Source organism: Cucumis sativus, chromosome 6 (genome assembly GCF_000004075.3).
Source record: "Cucumis sativus cultivar 9930 chromosome 6, Cucumber_9930_V3, whole genome shotgun sequence".
NCBI lineage: Eukaryota > Viridiplantae > Streptophyta > Magnoliopsida > Cucurbitales > Cucurbitaceae > Cucumis > Cucumis sativus.
The window spans coordinates 14,089,099-14,100,786 of record NC_026660.2 but is presented as its reverse complement, the minus strand read 5'-3'; the positions used below and the strand labels follow the sequence as shown (position 1 = coordinate 14,100,786).

The 11,688-nt window shown below is 33.1% G+C and overlaps 2 protein-coding genes and 1 long non-coding RNA gene across 32 annotated transcripts; 2 read left to right on the top strand and 1 right to left on the bottom strand.

Annotated features, from left to right (window-relative positions):
- Positions 1-1,028: 1,028 nt before the first annotated feature.
- On the bottom strand, positions 1,029-1,550 carry LOC116404487 (pectinesterase inhibitor-like). Its single transcript, XM_031887001.1, has one exon. It carries the CDS (start codon positions 1,548-1,550, stop codon positions 1,029-1,031), a length of 522 nt encoding a protein of 173 aa, XP_031742861.1.
- A 559-nt stretch (positions 1,551-2,109) lies between these two features.
- Positions 2,110-6,997, top strand: LOC116404551 (callose synthase 5-like). Of its 30 annotated transcripts, none has more exons than XR_004217424.1 (8): positions 2,110-2,559; positions 2,808-2,845; positions 3,751-3,859; positions 3,946-4,031; positions 4,209-4,261; positions 5,991-6,048; positions 6,646-6,731; positions 6,815-6,997. XR_004217424.1 is itself a non-coding variant. In XM_031887282.1 (4 exons), the coding sequence occupies exons 1-4, from the start codon at positions 5,465-5,467 to the stop codon at positions 6,839-6,841; spliced, it is 249 nt and encodes an 82-aa protein (XP_031743142.1). In that variant the 5' UTR covers positions 4,268-5,464; the 3' UTR covers positions 6,842-6,997. The 30 variants fall into 30 exon arrangements, 1 of the variants encoding a protein (XP_031743142.1); XR_004217423.1 differs by having other exon boundaries at positions 2,786-2,845; XR_004217421.1 differs by lacking the exon at positions 2,808-2,845.
- Positions 6,998-9,395: 2,398 nt separating this feature from the next.
- LOC116404555 lies at positions 9,396-11,625 on the top strand. Its single transcript, XR_004217446.1, has 4 exons — positions 9,396-10,094; positions 10,196-10,273; positions 10,362-10,412; positions 11,286-11,625. It is a non-coding gene; the product is annotated as an uncharacterized LOC116404555 (long non-coding RNA).
- Positions 11,626-11,688: the final 63 nt, after the last annotated feature.

The following is an 11,688-nucleotide window of genomic DNA, read 5'->3' as shown; positions in this document are numbered from 1 at the left end:
TCCTACGTTAGGATAAAAGGGTCACATAGATTACCTTCGTAGTAAACTTACTTTTGACATTATACATTTAACTTAGGGAAAGTATAATGGGTTAGCAATTTTAGGAATAATAGTTAAGTATATAAGAATGTTTTTTAAAAATGGTAAATGTAGCAAAACCTATCAAGATAGGTTTCTATCGTTAATAGACTCCTATGCCTTATAAGCGATAACATATGTGATTTAAAATAATTGCATTAGTGTTTAAACTTTTTCCAACGTCACCTTGACACACATCGCCGAAGGTGAACGCATTAAATTTAATTTAGACTCGTATGACAGGAGTACGTCGGGAAAAGTTTAAATAATGAATTTATTATTTAAACTTTCTCCGACGTGTTTACTACATACGTCGACGAAAGGTAAATTTCCCAACGTTTTCGAAGACGTCGGGGAAAGTCCACACTATTTATTCTCCCTTCCACACATAACAGAATGCAAAACGAAAATAAACCCAAAATCGATCAAGATATAGGGAGAGGATGAGAGTTGTGTTGTCGTCGCCGTTCGTCTTTGCTGCCACCACCATGAGAAGTGTCCTCATTTCTTCTTTTTTCTTTTCCATTTCAACTTTTCACTTCACTGTACCCTTTCAAATCATAACAGATCCAGAATCCAGAGCACCGAAAAATGTGTTTATGAATCCACACTGAAACACAAAGTTAAAAAGAAAACCACGAAGAAATTACAAGAATAACAGAAGTATGCAATTGAAACATAACGTAACAAGCTAGAAGAAGAAGATGATGATGATGATGATGGCAAACAAAGAAAAGAAAACAGAACGTAAAAGAAAAGAAAAAAAAGTTTAGGCTTTCTCCGACGTGCTGACAATGTGTGTCGGTGAACGTTTCTATTAATTGATTTTCTTTATCTTCTCAAGTTTAATCAAAGTAAGTAATCAATTCCAATCACCATCACATTGTAATATTATTTTAAAAATTAAACTTCAGTTTATTTATTGATCAAAATGTTCAAGTACATAACCCTCAAAGATGATCGGATATAACCATAATAATGCTAAATATATCATCTAGAGTGTTGCTATTCTTTAAAAGCAACGATGTATCCTTCGGCGGCTGCAAGAGCTTATTCTGACAGTGATCACCAAGAGTTGTCATGGCACCAGTAGTTACAATAATGACACCAATAAAGTCCCCAAGTGCCAAGTCGTTTTGAGCATTTTCAATGTCACCAACAACTTCATCATAGCTCTCAGCACAAAATGAATATCGTTGCTTAAGTTGAGGATTGGTGGTGGCTTTTGCTAGTGAGTTGGCTAGGATCAAAGATTTGCCAGCATTTGAATGAGCAAGGTTTAAGGTGTATACAGCCAAGCCTTTTAGATCTGTAGTGCCTGCAGATTTCAACACACTTAAACAAAATTGTGGATTTGAGATTTCTGAACAGATGGTAGAAACAACGTCGTTAGATGATGCCACATTTGAAATGATGGTGAACAAAAGAACTCCAATGAGAGAGAAAGTAATGAAACAAGAGTTATTGGCCATTTTAATTTATTTGTTCTTTGCCAATTTTGTGTCCTTATTGATATGGGTCATTTGATCAATACACATATATAGATGAAATTTAGAGAAATGGTTTTTTTTCTCACGGAGGAGAAAGGGAAGTTGTAATTACATAATTAAATAACATGTTCTAGTCTTTTGTTTGTTTGTTTTTGTTATTTTTATCTTTAGAAAGTTCACCCAAATCAGTTAATGGATAACCACGTTAACTGACGAGTTATTTTTTTATTTTTTATTTTGACATAATTACAACTAAGATGCACTTTTTATTGAAAAGATACAAGTAAGAGGGTAAATTTTGAATTTTCTCACTATGTACACTAGAAGAAAAACTGTCTACTATGACAGTTATGTATATCAGAAAATGAGAGAGAGAAAAAAGAACTGTCACAAAATGTAAAATTTCGCGTTTTTGGCGGGAAAAGACGGAATTTTTCGGATAATACATTCCGCGACAGTTATTTGATGTCATAGAAAAAAACATAAAATAATATATTTTTATTAAAAAAATAATAAATAAAGATTAGAAATTTAGAAAATATTTCCCCAAATCGTAAACCCTTATTATTTTCCCCAATTCTTCCGCGAAATCTCCATCTCCAATCTGATCGTCTTCCATCTCCAATCCGACCATCTTCCGGCCTCGTCACCATTCGCCCCTACTCCTGGCCGTCTGTTCACTCTGGCGTGGCCATCTATTCGCTCCGATGTGTCCATCGTTTTCGTCTTCTCCGGCGCTGCCATTCCTTCTCTCTTTGTCTCTCTCTTTGTGAATATTGTGTATTTTCCTTTCATAAACATTCCAACAATCCAATGTCTTTATACATGAGTTTCAACTACCCCTCTTCTTCTTACCCAAGTCAGAAGAAGAAGGAGGGGTGAGTTTTTTTTCTTTTTTTCATGGTGGAAGTTTGAATTTTGAAGGTGGGTGTTCAAATGTTGCTTCATTATCCTAAGTACACGAAGAGGGATTATGAGAAAATGGGGGAAGGTAAGTTGAATTTGCTTCTAAAACAATATGGACTCTGTTTTGATGGTACCCTTAAGGGAAAAGAGCATTTGCTATTGGGATGTTCTTATGGCCTGAACAACTTTGAATTTACCCACCATGTGTTTGATGAAATTCCTAAAAAAAAAAAAACTATTAAATTTTTATGAACTCCAACTCTGCCTTGGTCTTGATTGTCACATCTTATGTTTCTATGAATGTTTCTTAGTGTGCTGAGAATGGTTTTTCAGGATTCAATATTTAACAAAAACGTCTACATGCTAGCAAGGTTTGATTTTCTCCATTTTTCTTTGAATTGGTGCTTATCTAGTGATTTTAAGATATGATTTGGAGTAGTTGTGTAAATGACTGATAATTTGTGGGGATTTTCACTTAATACATTTAGGATTTTCGTTAGGTTTTATCTTGTTGTACTGTGGACGGAGGAAGAACATAAGTTTTTCTTGTTGGGATTACAACAAGATTTCTTGATTGATAGGATTTTGGAATCATGCAGAAAAGTTGAAGTATTCTCTTATTTATTTCTTGAAATCTTCTAAAAAAGAACATCATCAATCAATTTTATCTTGAAACTTAAACAAGATTTTTTTTTTGTGAGATTATGAGAAAATATGATATTAGTTTGTGCTTGTAAGGTGTTTGACGATATGTGTCTGAAGCTTTAAAAGTTTTTTTCTTTTTCTTTTGCATTGTGCGAGTGTGTTCTATGATCTGATTGTTACACACACTGAAGCCTATTTTTAACTTAGTATATTAGACTTGTTGTAATGAAGTTTAGTTTGGCAATTGGCAATTCACCATTTAGAAAATTGTTTGATTTGTTTTTATTGTGCTAGTTGCTGTCATTTTGCAGTTTGCACAAGTATTTGTAGCTAAGTCATGTCAATTCATCTATATGGTGCATAATGGTTTTTTAGTGTACACTTTCCACCCCTCTTTCCTCCTTTTGGATAGAAGTTTCTCAAAATGTTCAATCTCGTGAATTAATTGTTTCCCTGTTTTCATAGGCAGGAAGCGTGGATGTTCAATTATATATACGTTTGTTTAGGAGCTATTTTTGATACCCTAAAATCATTTGATTCATAGACCTATTATCTTTTATGCTATGAGTTGGTCTAAATGTATATTTTGTTGTCTCCATTAGACTGAGGATCCATTATCTTTTCATTGTAGATAATATATGGGTCCTCGAAAATGTTCTGCTCAGTTTTCCTGATAATTTATGTTCCAGATTTATGATGGAATGATTATTGGAGAACATTCTAGGGAATCAAATCTAGATGTAAGTTGAGAACTTTATGTTTAGACTTTGGATCGAAGTTGTAATTTCTACTTGATTTACATGATAAGCAATTTTCTTTTTTCTAGGTTAATCTTGTAAGAACTAAAGAAAACTTACCAATATCCGTTTTGCTTGCAAAGATGAAAACATGAAGCTATCTCCACCTCGACTTGTATGTTATTTCTACATTGAGTTCCAATTGTATATATTTTAGTGTTATTGTGAATCCAGTATCCAAGATGTAGAATTCAGTTCTAGAACGTCAAGACACGAGTAGGCTGAAAAGCTTTATTCTCTTTTCCTAAGTATGATTACTCACACTAACATCTAATTCTAAACTTAAATGCAGAGATGAGTCTTGAAGAAGCGAAATGATACGTTGCATCTGATAAACTTATTAAGGTAGTTTATGATTTATTCATTCAAATTGTCTTTCCCAAGGTCAATATAGCCCCTTTATGTTCACTAAAGATGTTGCAATTAATTCACAATATTGCATTTGGGTAAATTTATGCTTTATTAAGGTAGTTTATGCTTTATTCATTCAGCAATGGAGTTGGTGCCATGTTTATGCAATTCAAAGGGACTTGATTTACATGATGTTTAAGGAATTAGCCTTTTAGTTGAAAAATGTAGTCTCATATTTCCGGACTATACTTAAGTCCTGTTCTCCAAGTTATTGTCTGCTTTGTCAGACATCTTTCTAAAGTCTACAAAAGATGATGGTTATTTGCAGGCATGCCTCTATTGGTTGAAAAATGAAAACTTGTGCTTTTGTGATAGGTTGACTTTGTTATTAGTTAGGTTACTTCAGTTGTTGGTTCATAAGCATATTGTGGTAGTTACTGCTAGTTGTCTTGTGTATGTTTGCACTTCATCCATTTCTTTTAATGACTTTTGCTTCTTCTATGTCTTGGAGTTCTTTTGTTTCGTATGGGCTAGGGTATTTTGTATATTCTATATATTCCAATACTAGTTCTATTTGAACTATTTGCAGCCCACAATTGGTGAAATTTCTTCAATATCAGATAAAATTATCTTGTCAAATCTCTTGGGAAAGACAATAAAGTTAGAAACGGAGGATTAGGAGATACACCCATAGAGTTTATTAGAACTCTTGCCTAAAAATTAGAATTCTTCATTCCAAGCATCCTTTCAATTATAATTTTAAAACTAAACTAAATTTTCAAATGAAACAGAGAGATGGATCTCTTGCTAGTTCCTTATTCCTCATATCCCAGCCTAAAAATAATCCAAATGCCTCCCTTTTTACTAGCCAGCAAGGTCAATATAGTCCCTTTATGTTTTCTTTTAATTTTTAGGCATACTTATAGCAACTGTTAACAATTTTTCTACTGCTACAGATTCCAATAGCATTGGATATGGCTGTTGAAATTTTTAGGCATACTTATAGCAACTGTTAACAATTTTTCTACTGCTACAGATTCCAATAGCATTGGATATGGCTGTTGAAATTTTTAGGCATACTTATAGCAACTGTTAACAATTTTTATACTGCTACATATTCCAATAGCATTGGATATGGCTGTTGAATTTTAATCCAGAGATTATGACCTATGGAAGCACATTTGTGCAGATGAGTACATGAAATGTGAAGTGATAGAGTGTTGTGAATCTTTAAAAAATGTCTTGAATGTTCTGGCAGTTGGAGAAAATGAGAAAAGGTTCCAAGCTACATTCCTACTTATTGAACCAAACATCATCAAATAATCATAGTTCTTTCGTTTTTGTCAGTTGCAGTTTTTTTTTTTTTTTGTCGACTTTGACACTTGAACAAGTTTTTTTTTTTTTTTATGAGGATATATTAAGAATCTTGCTTTTAAGGCTTCCTCTTTTCTCTCTCGCTTTATTTAAATGATAGTAAATGGTTCAAATTAGTTTATTACAAAAATGATTTGTATGTAGTTTCATTTATAATGTCAATATATCAAAATTCTTGATTAACTGATTGCAGTTCAAAGAAAGTGTTAAACAATTTGCTCAAGATAACATTGCTCCCCATGCCACAAAAATTGATCAACCCAACTCTTTTCCAAATGTCAGTTGGAAGTCCTTCTCTATATGTTTAATGAGTTGCTATATGATTTAACTAAAATGTATTGTATTGTAGGATGTTAACTTGTGGAAGCTCATTCGGGACTTCGATCTCCATGGAATTAGAACATCAGGTACATGTCAATGGTCCCTTCTTAGTTAATGTCGTTCATATTATAGGATTAAGAGTAATAGATACCTTTCTTTTTTATCATGGATAGTATGCTTGTACTGGTTGGCTATTGCTACTTGTGTAAATTGTCATGGGTGTTATGTCTGTACTTATTGCTATTGCTAAATTGCTACTTTTGTAAATTGTCATGGATTTTATGTCATACTCATTGGTAGAGCTTTTTTTGGATAAGAAACTAGGAGACCTTTAATTTCTGTTAAGCCATAAATGATACAAGTTGTTCTAGTTTCATTTTCCTAGTACCTTAATATTTCTTGGCTTCGTTAACTGAAGTGGATTACACATGAAAACTGTCTTATTTCTGATGAAAGTGTTTGACTCCTTAAGATGGAAACTTTTCGGTTCTTATCGGATAACGTTTCTTCCAACCTTATTGACAGTGAACTACTAATGGATTCTTAAGTTTCATTCATCTCGATTATTACTTATGATTACTTATTCAATAATTTCCTTGTAGATTACTTATTTATATCCAGGTAAATTTTCTAAAGAGCAATGATACAAGAGTTGTAATTTGTAAAAAGTTTCAATATTGTAGACCAAGTGGATGTTACGGTGATGCTGTTATTCTACATTTGTGCTCTGCTATGTAGTTGTTTCTCTTATCGACGCATGTAGTGATAGGTAATGTTCAATGTTGAAAGTTTCTATAAGAGTTGTACTCTCTTGTCCTATGATGGATGCTTATATTCATGTTGTCTTTGTAGGTTCAACTGGAGTCAACAACTTCATAAGTTTACTTTCCAAGAACATTTTCAGAGACGAACATTCTCGGTTGGTCGTTTATGCTTCTGCAGAAAATCTTGTTAGATGTATTCTAATGCTATTTAAAATATTTTTTGATTAAGGGTTGGGATTCCGTACTTGTAAATTGTTGACACTTGATTGGAAATGTACAAATATTATAAATTGTATTATATCGTATATATATTAAAGTGTTGGCTACTTTTTTCTATATGGGTGTCAATATTATAAATTCAAAATTGTCATTCTCAGCTACATTATTGTCATTCAAATGGTTTGTGTAATGGTGGAGCGACAAGGAGAACAGGAAAAAACTGTAGTAAATTGAGAAATTTGCAACAGAAAATAAATGACGTAATAAATGAATTTGTGACAGTTATTAATTGTTGTCAATCCGAAAACGATGATAGTTGTTTAATAAAATAAATTGTCACGATTGCCCTAGATGTGACAGGAAAAAAATGTCGTCAATAGCAAAACAATGACATTTTTATATAAAAAAACTGTCGCGATTAACATATTCATGACAATTAAAAAATGTCACAATAAATGAATTTGCGACATTTATTTAACCGTCGTTAATCCACAAATGATGATAGTTATTTGTTGTCATAAAATAAAATATGACAGTTATTTGACGTCATTGAATTCTGATTAACGACATTTATTTCATGTCATAAAATAACTTATTGCGACAGTTTTTAAAAACTATCATCGAAGGACTTTCCATGACTCCCGCTTCTATTACTGAAAATAACTGTCGCGAATTTCGTTTACGACAGTAAATAACTGTCATCGTATACCACTTTTCTACTAGTGGTATGTTGCCAAAAAACCTGGTGTAAAGTGTAAGTATTTTGTTAATAATTTCATTTAAACCATGCTCAATTCTACGTAATATGAGTTTTGGTCCTTAGTTATGAAAGTGCATATTTAGATTTGGTTATGAATGTTTTGTTTTAGGAAAAAATAATTTGTGACTATTGTTTCCATCTTTTCAGTTGAAACATGTGCATAAATTCACGTGAAATCTCTTAATTCTATTTAATTTTTAAATATGCTTTAGCATATAATAAACAAATATTATATAATATTAATGGTAAAATTATTATTTAAAAAAGAAAAAGAAATTCATTGTTGTAGTAATTAAATAATTAAATTAATGTATTAATATTTGATCCAATATTGTAATATATAGAATACGATAATTTTTTATTCTAACATGTTAATGTGAAATCACAAGAAATGATGCATTTTTTCACCATTCGTTACTACTTTGAATCAATTAAATCCCTGTGTGTGTTTGTTTTCTTTTGAACTTTGGAATTTCGTGACGTTTTTTTTTTTTAATGTGTAACTGCAAGAGTTTATTTTGTTTTTCTTTTACATTTACATTTCACATGTAAATTTGGAGGAATCAACGCAAATTTGATGTGTGTGCAACCATCTCCACTCTAAACAGAATGCATCGTATCTTGAAGATCAACCAATCACATCCTATCAACATTAGTTACACATATTCAACATAAGGTTTTATTTTTTAAAATATAGAACTTTATTTTGTAAACTAAAAAATTGGAAAAATCATCTTTCCAAACATTAAAATGGACACTTACACTATAAAAATCACAACTACGTTAGATCACAAAAGGTAATATAATTTTTTTTCGACAATTTAAGAATAAAATAGATGTATATAATTTTTTCTCCACGAGCCCATTTAATATAGTAAAGATTTCAACGCTGATTACAAATTTAGTTTACCTCATGTCAAGGTATTTTTTTTTCCTAAAAGAAGGTGTCAATAAATTTGTAACCTTTTGCTACTAAACCCAACTTTAATTAGTGTTTATGTAATGTTTTAAAATATTTATAAAATATAGTACAACTTTAGTAATTTTTCATCGGCAGGAAATTATCTATTAATATAAGTCTATTAGTGTATATTAGGATATTATATTTTCAAATCTCGTCTTTTATTTAGTTATTTTGATTAGATGGAATTATCTATTAATTGATTTTTTTAATCTAATCTTAAATTTTAACCAAAGTAATCAATTCCAATCGCCATCCCATTGTAATGTTATTATTTTAAAAATTAAACTTCATTTTATTTATTGATTAAAATCTTCAAGTACATAGCCTTAAAAAAAGATTGGATATAACCAAAATAATGTTGCATATATCATTTAGAGTCTTGCCATTTTTCAAAAGCAACGATGTATCTTTCGGTGGCTATGCGAACTTATCTTGACAGTCACCAATATTTGTCATGGCACCAGAAGTTACAATATTGACACCATTAAAGTCCCCAAGTGCCAAGTTACAATATAGCTGTCATTGTAACGCCCCAAACTCGAAGGTAATTTATTTTAAGAAAATTATTCGATTTGTACAAGATTTATTTTTTTGAAGAAAATATGTTGAAGGGGGAGAAAGAAGATTTGAAAATGTGATAATATAATTATATATATATTTATTTATATTTTAGTTTTATTATTTAATTTAAATAAAAGAAAAAAAAAAAACAGAATTTTTTTTCCTTTCTTCTTCCTCTCGCGCCCAACCCCCCTTTCCCCTTCATTTTCTTTTTCTATTTTCTCCTTCACCGATCCCTACCTCCAGCCGCACCCTCCAACCGACCACCATCGCTTTCCTCCTTCTTTTCTTCTCCAATCCACGGTCGCCGCCCCTATTCTTCTTCCGTTTCTCTTTCTTTTCTACCATACCCAGCCGCCGCTGCAACCGTCGACCGCCATCTCTGTTCGCGAAGCAAGGCCGCCGTGTGACCTTCCGCCCAGCGCCGTGTGACCCTTCGCCCAGCGCCGTGTGACCCTCTGCCCAGCGCCGCGCAACCTCTGTCTCCGCGCCGTCGTCCAGATCTGCGTCGCCGTGCCCCGTCCTAATCGCCTCTGTCTCCGTCGAAGCCAAGCCCAGCCGCCGCCCATTCCTTTCTCCTCCGTTTTCTGCACTGTCGCGCGACTCTCCGTCCGTCTGTATACAGTCTCTCCTCGCACGTCGTCTCTTCACAAAGCTGCTGCTCGACTTCTTCCGCGAATAACACCTTTGACGTCTGCGCAATCAGGTTTTCATTCGCTACCGTGAACCGAACTAAAGACCCCAGATCCAACTTTCTGCGCGTCGAGTTCCTTCTTCGTTCTGCCGCAGGTAGCAAACCCACGCCATTCGATTGGGTTGTTCGCTGTCGTTCCTGCTTTGCCACGAGTCATTAAATTTTGATTGGTAAGATTGAAGTTATGAAATTTGTAACTGTTTCCAAAATAAACTCAAGTAATATTGCTGGATTAATTGGTTGGATAAATCGTTTACTTGTTCGATTATAGGTTGAAGGTAACGCTCGAATTCCTTGGGTTCACAGCAAACAATTGATTCTAATTGGAACTCGTTTCGTGAAGATTTGGGTAAGTTGTAAAAAATAAATCACATTGGGTTGAATTTAAATGATTGATGCCTTGAAGAGAATTATTGAGAAATTGTCTTAATGTTTAGGTTCGTTCTTCGTAGACTTCAACGTGGTTAAGGAGCTTAACTAACTTGAAAGTAAGAGATTTTCTACTAGACTCAACAACAAAATTAAGATATAATGACTTATTAAGATGTATTGACTGTATGGACCGTATTATTATATTTGAACTGAGTAGAGATGACTGTTATGATGTATGTTTGGGCATTGACTTAAAGTTTAATGTTTGCTATGTTTGACTGTGAGAAATTAATACATATATGTGCATGGATTGATGTAGACTGTGGTTGAGTATATGTTGTGACTGTCTGGTTATGTATGTGTACAAAGATAAGGATGTGGAAAAGACTGAATCTCGTAGATGTTGCTTATATAAAGTGTGGATTTGATTAGTAGATTGATTGTTGTCTAGACTGAGTGTATAATCTACTGTTATGTTGTGTGCTTGTGAACGGAAGAAACGTCATGGTGGTGCCCTTGGTGACTGAGGAGGAGGTTATGATTGTTTAGTTTGTTAACTGATGTAATGATATGTTTTTTTATTGACCTTGGACTAAATTAGAGTAAGACGACTGTTTGAGGTTAAATAAGGAGTTTACGTGATGAGAATGTTTAACTGATCTGTGAATGACTGTTAAGATGTTTAGAATGGACTGAGGGGAAAAATTGTTAGCTTTTATTGGGATGTGTGCCTTGTAGGTGTCCCACGGATCACCAATTATTTTGCACCTTCAGGAGCATTAGACTGATATGTGTTTCTGCAGAACACTAGACTAAAATGTACGTCCTTCGGGGTGTTAGACTGAAATGTGCATCCTACGGGATCACAAGACTGTGACTGTAGAGGGTGTCCCAATAGAATGTTAACAATTTATTTTCCCCTGACGGGACCAGTAGAGGGTCTCTTACTGAGTATTTTTATACTCACCCTCCTTATGTTTAATTTTCAGGCAAAGGTAATAAAGACGCCAAACCGGCGAGGGGCAGAAAGGAAGCGTGATTGCCATAGGGGTTATTTTAAATTGCTTCCACTAAATGTTTTGTTTCACGTGTTTTGTTTAGTACTTGAGATTGTTTAGAAAATTTTATAGTTGAACTGTATTCACGAATTAGTAAATTTGTCTTGAAGGTGCTGGTTATTTTAAACAGGGCCCAGATATAAATTTTTGTTTTTCTTGAGACTTTGAAATTGTTTGAGATTGAGATTTTGTGTAAACTCAGGTCCTTATTTGAAATTAATGACATCGACTTACTTAGAAAAGTTGGGTCGTTACAGTCATGTTTTTTGAATTCCTTGCCATTGTTGAGTAGTAACTTGGCATTTGTTTATTAAAAGGTTTTAATTAAGATTAT

Coding starts and splice junctions, on each gene's coding strand:
- LOC116404487 (XM_031887001.1), bottom strand. CDS start 1,550: ATGGCCAATAACTCTTGTTTCATTACTTTCTCTCTCATTGGAGTTCTT.
- LOC116404551 (XM_031887282.1), top strand. CDS start 5,465: ATGAAATGTGAAGTGATAGAGTGTTGTGAATCTTTAAAAAATGTCTTG. Junction 5,545..5,834: donor GTTGGAGAAAATGAGAAAAG/GTTCCAAGCTAC, acceptor AACTGATTGCAG/TTCAAAGAAAGTGTTAAACA. Junction 6,049..6,814: donor CCATGGAATTAGAACATCAG/GTACATGTCAAT, acceptor TTGTCTTTGTAG/GTTCAACTGGAGTCAACAAC.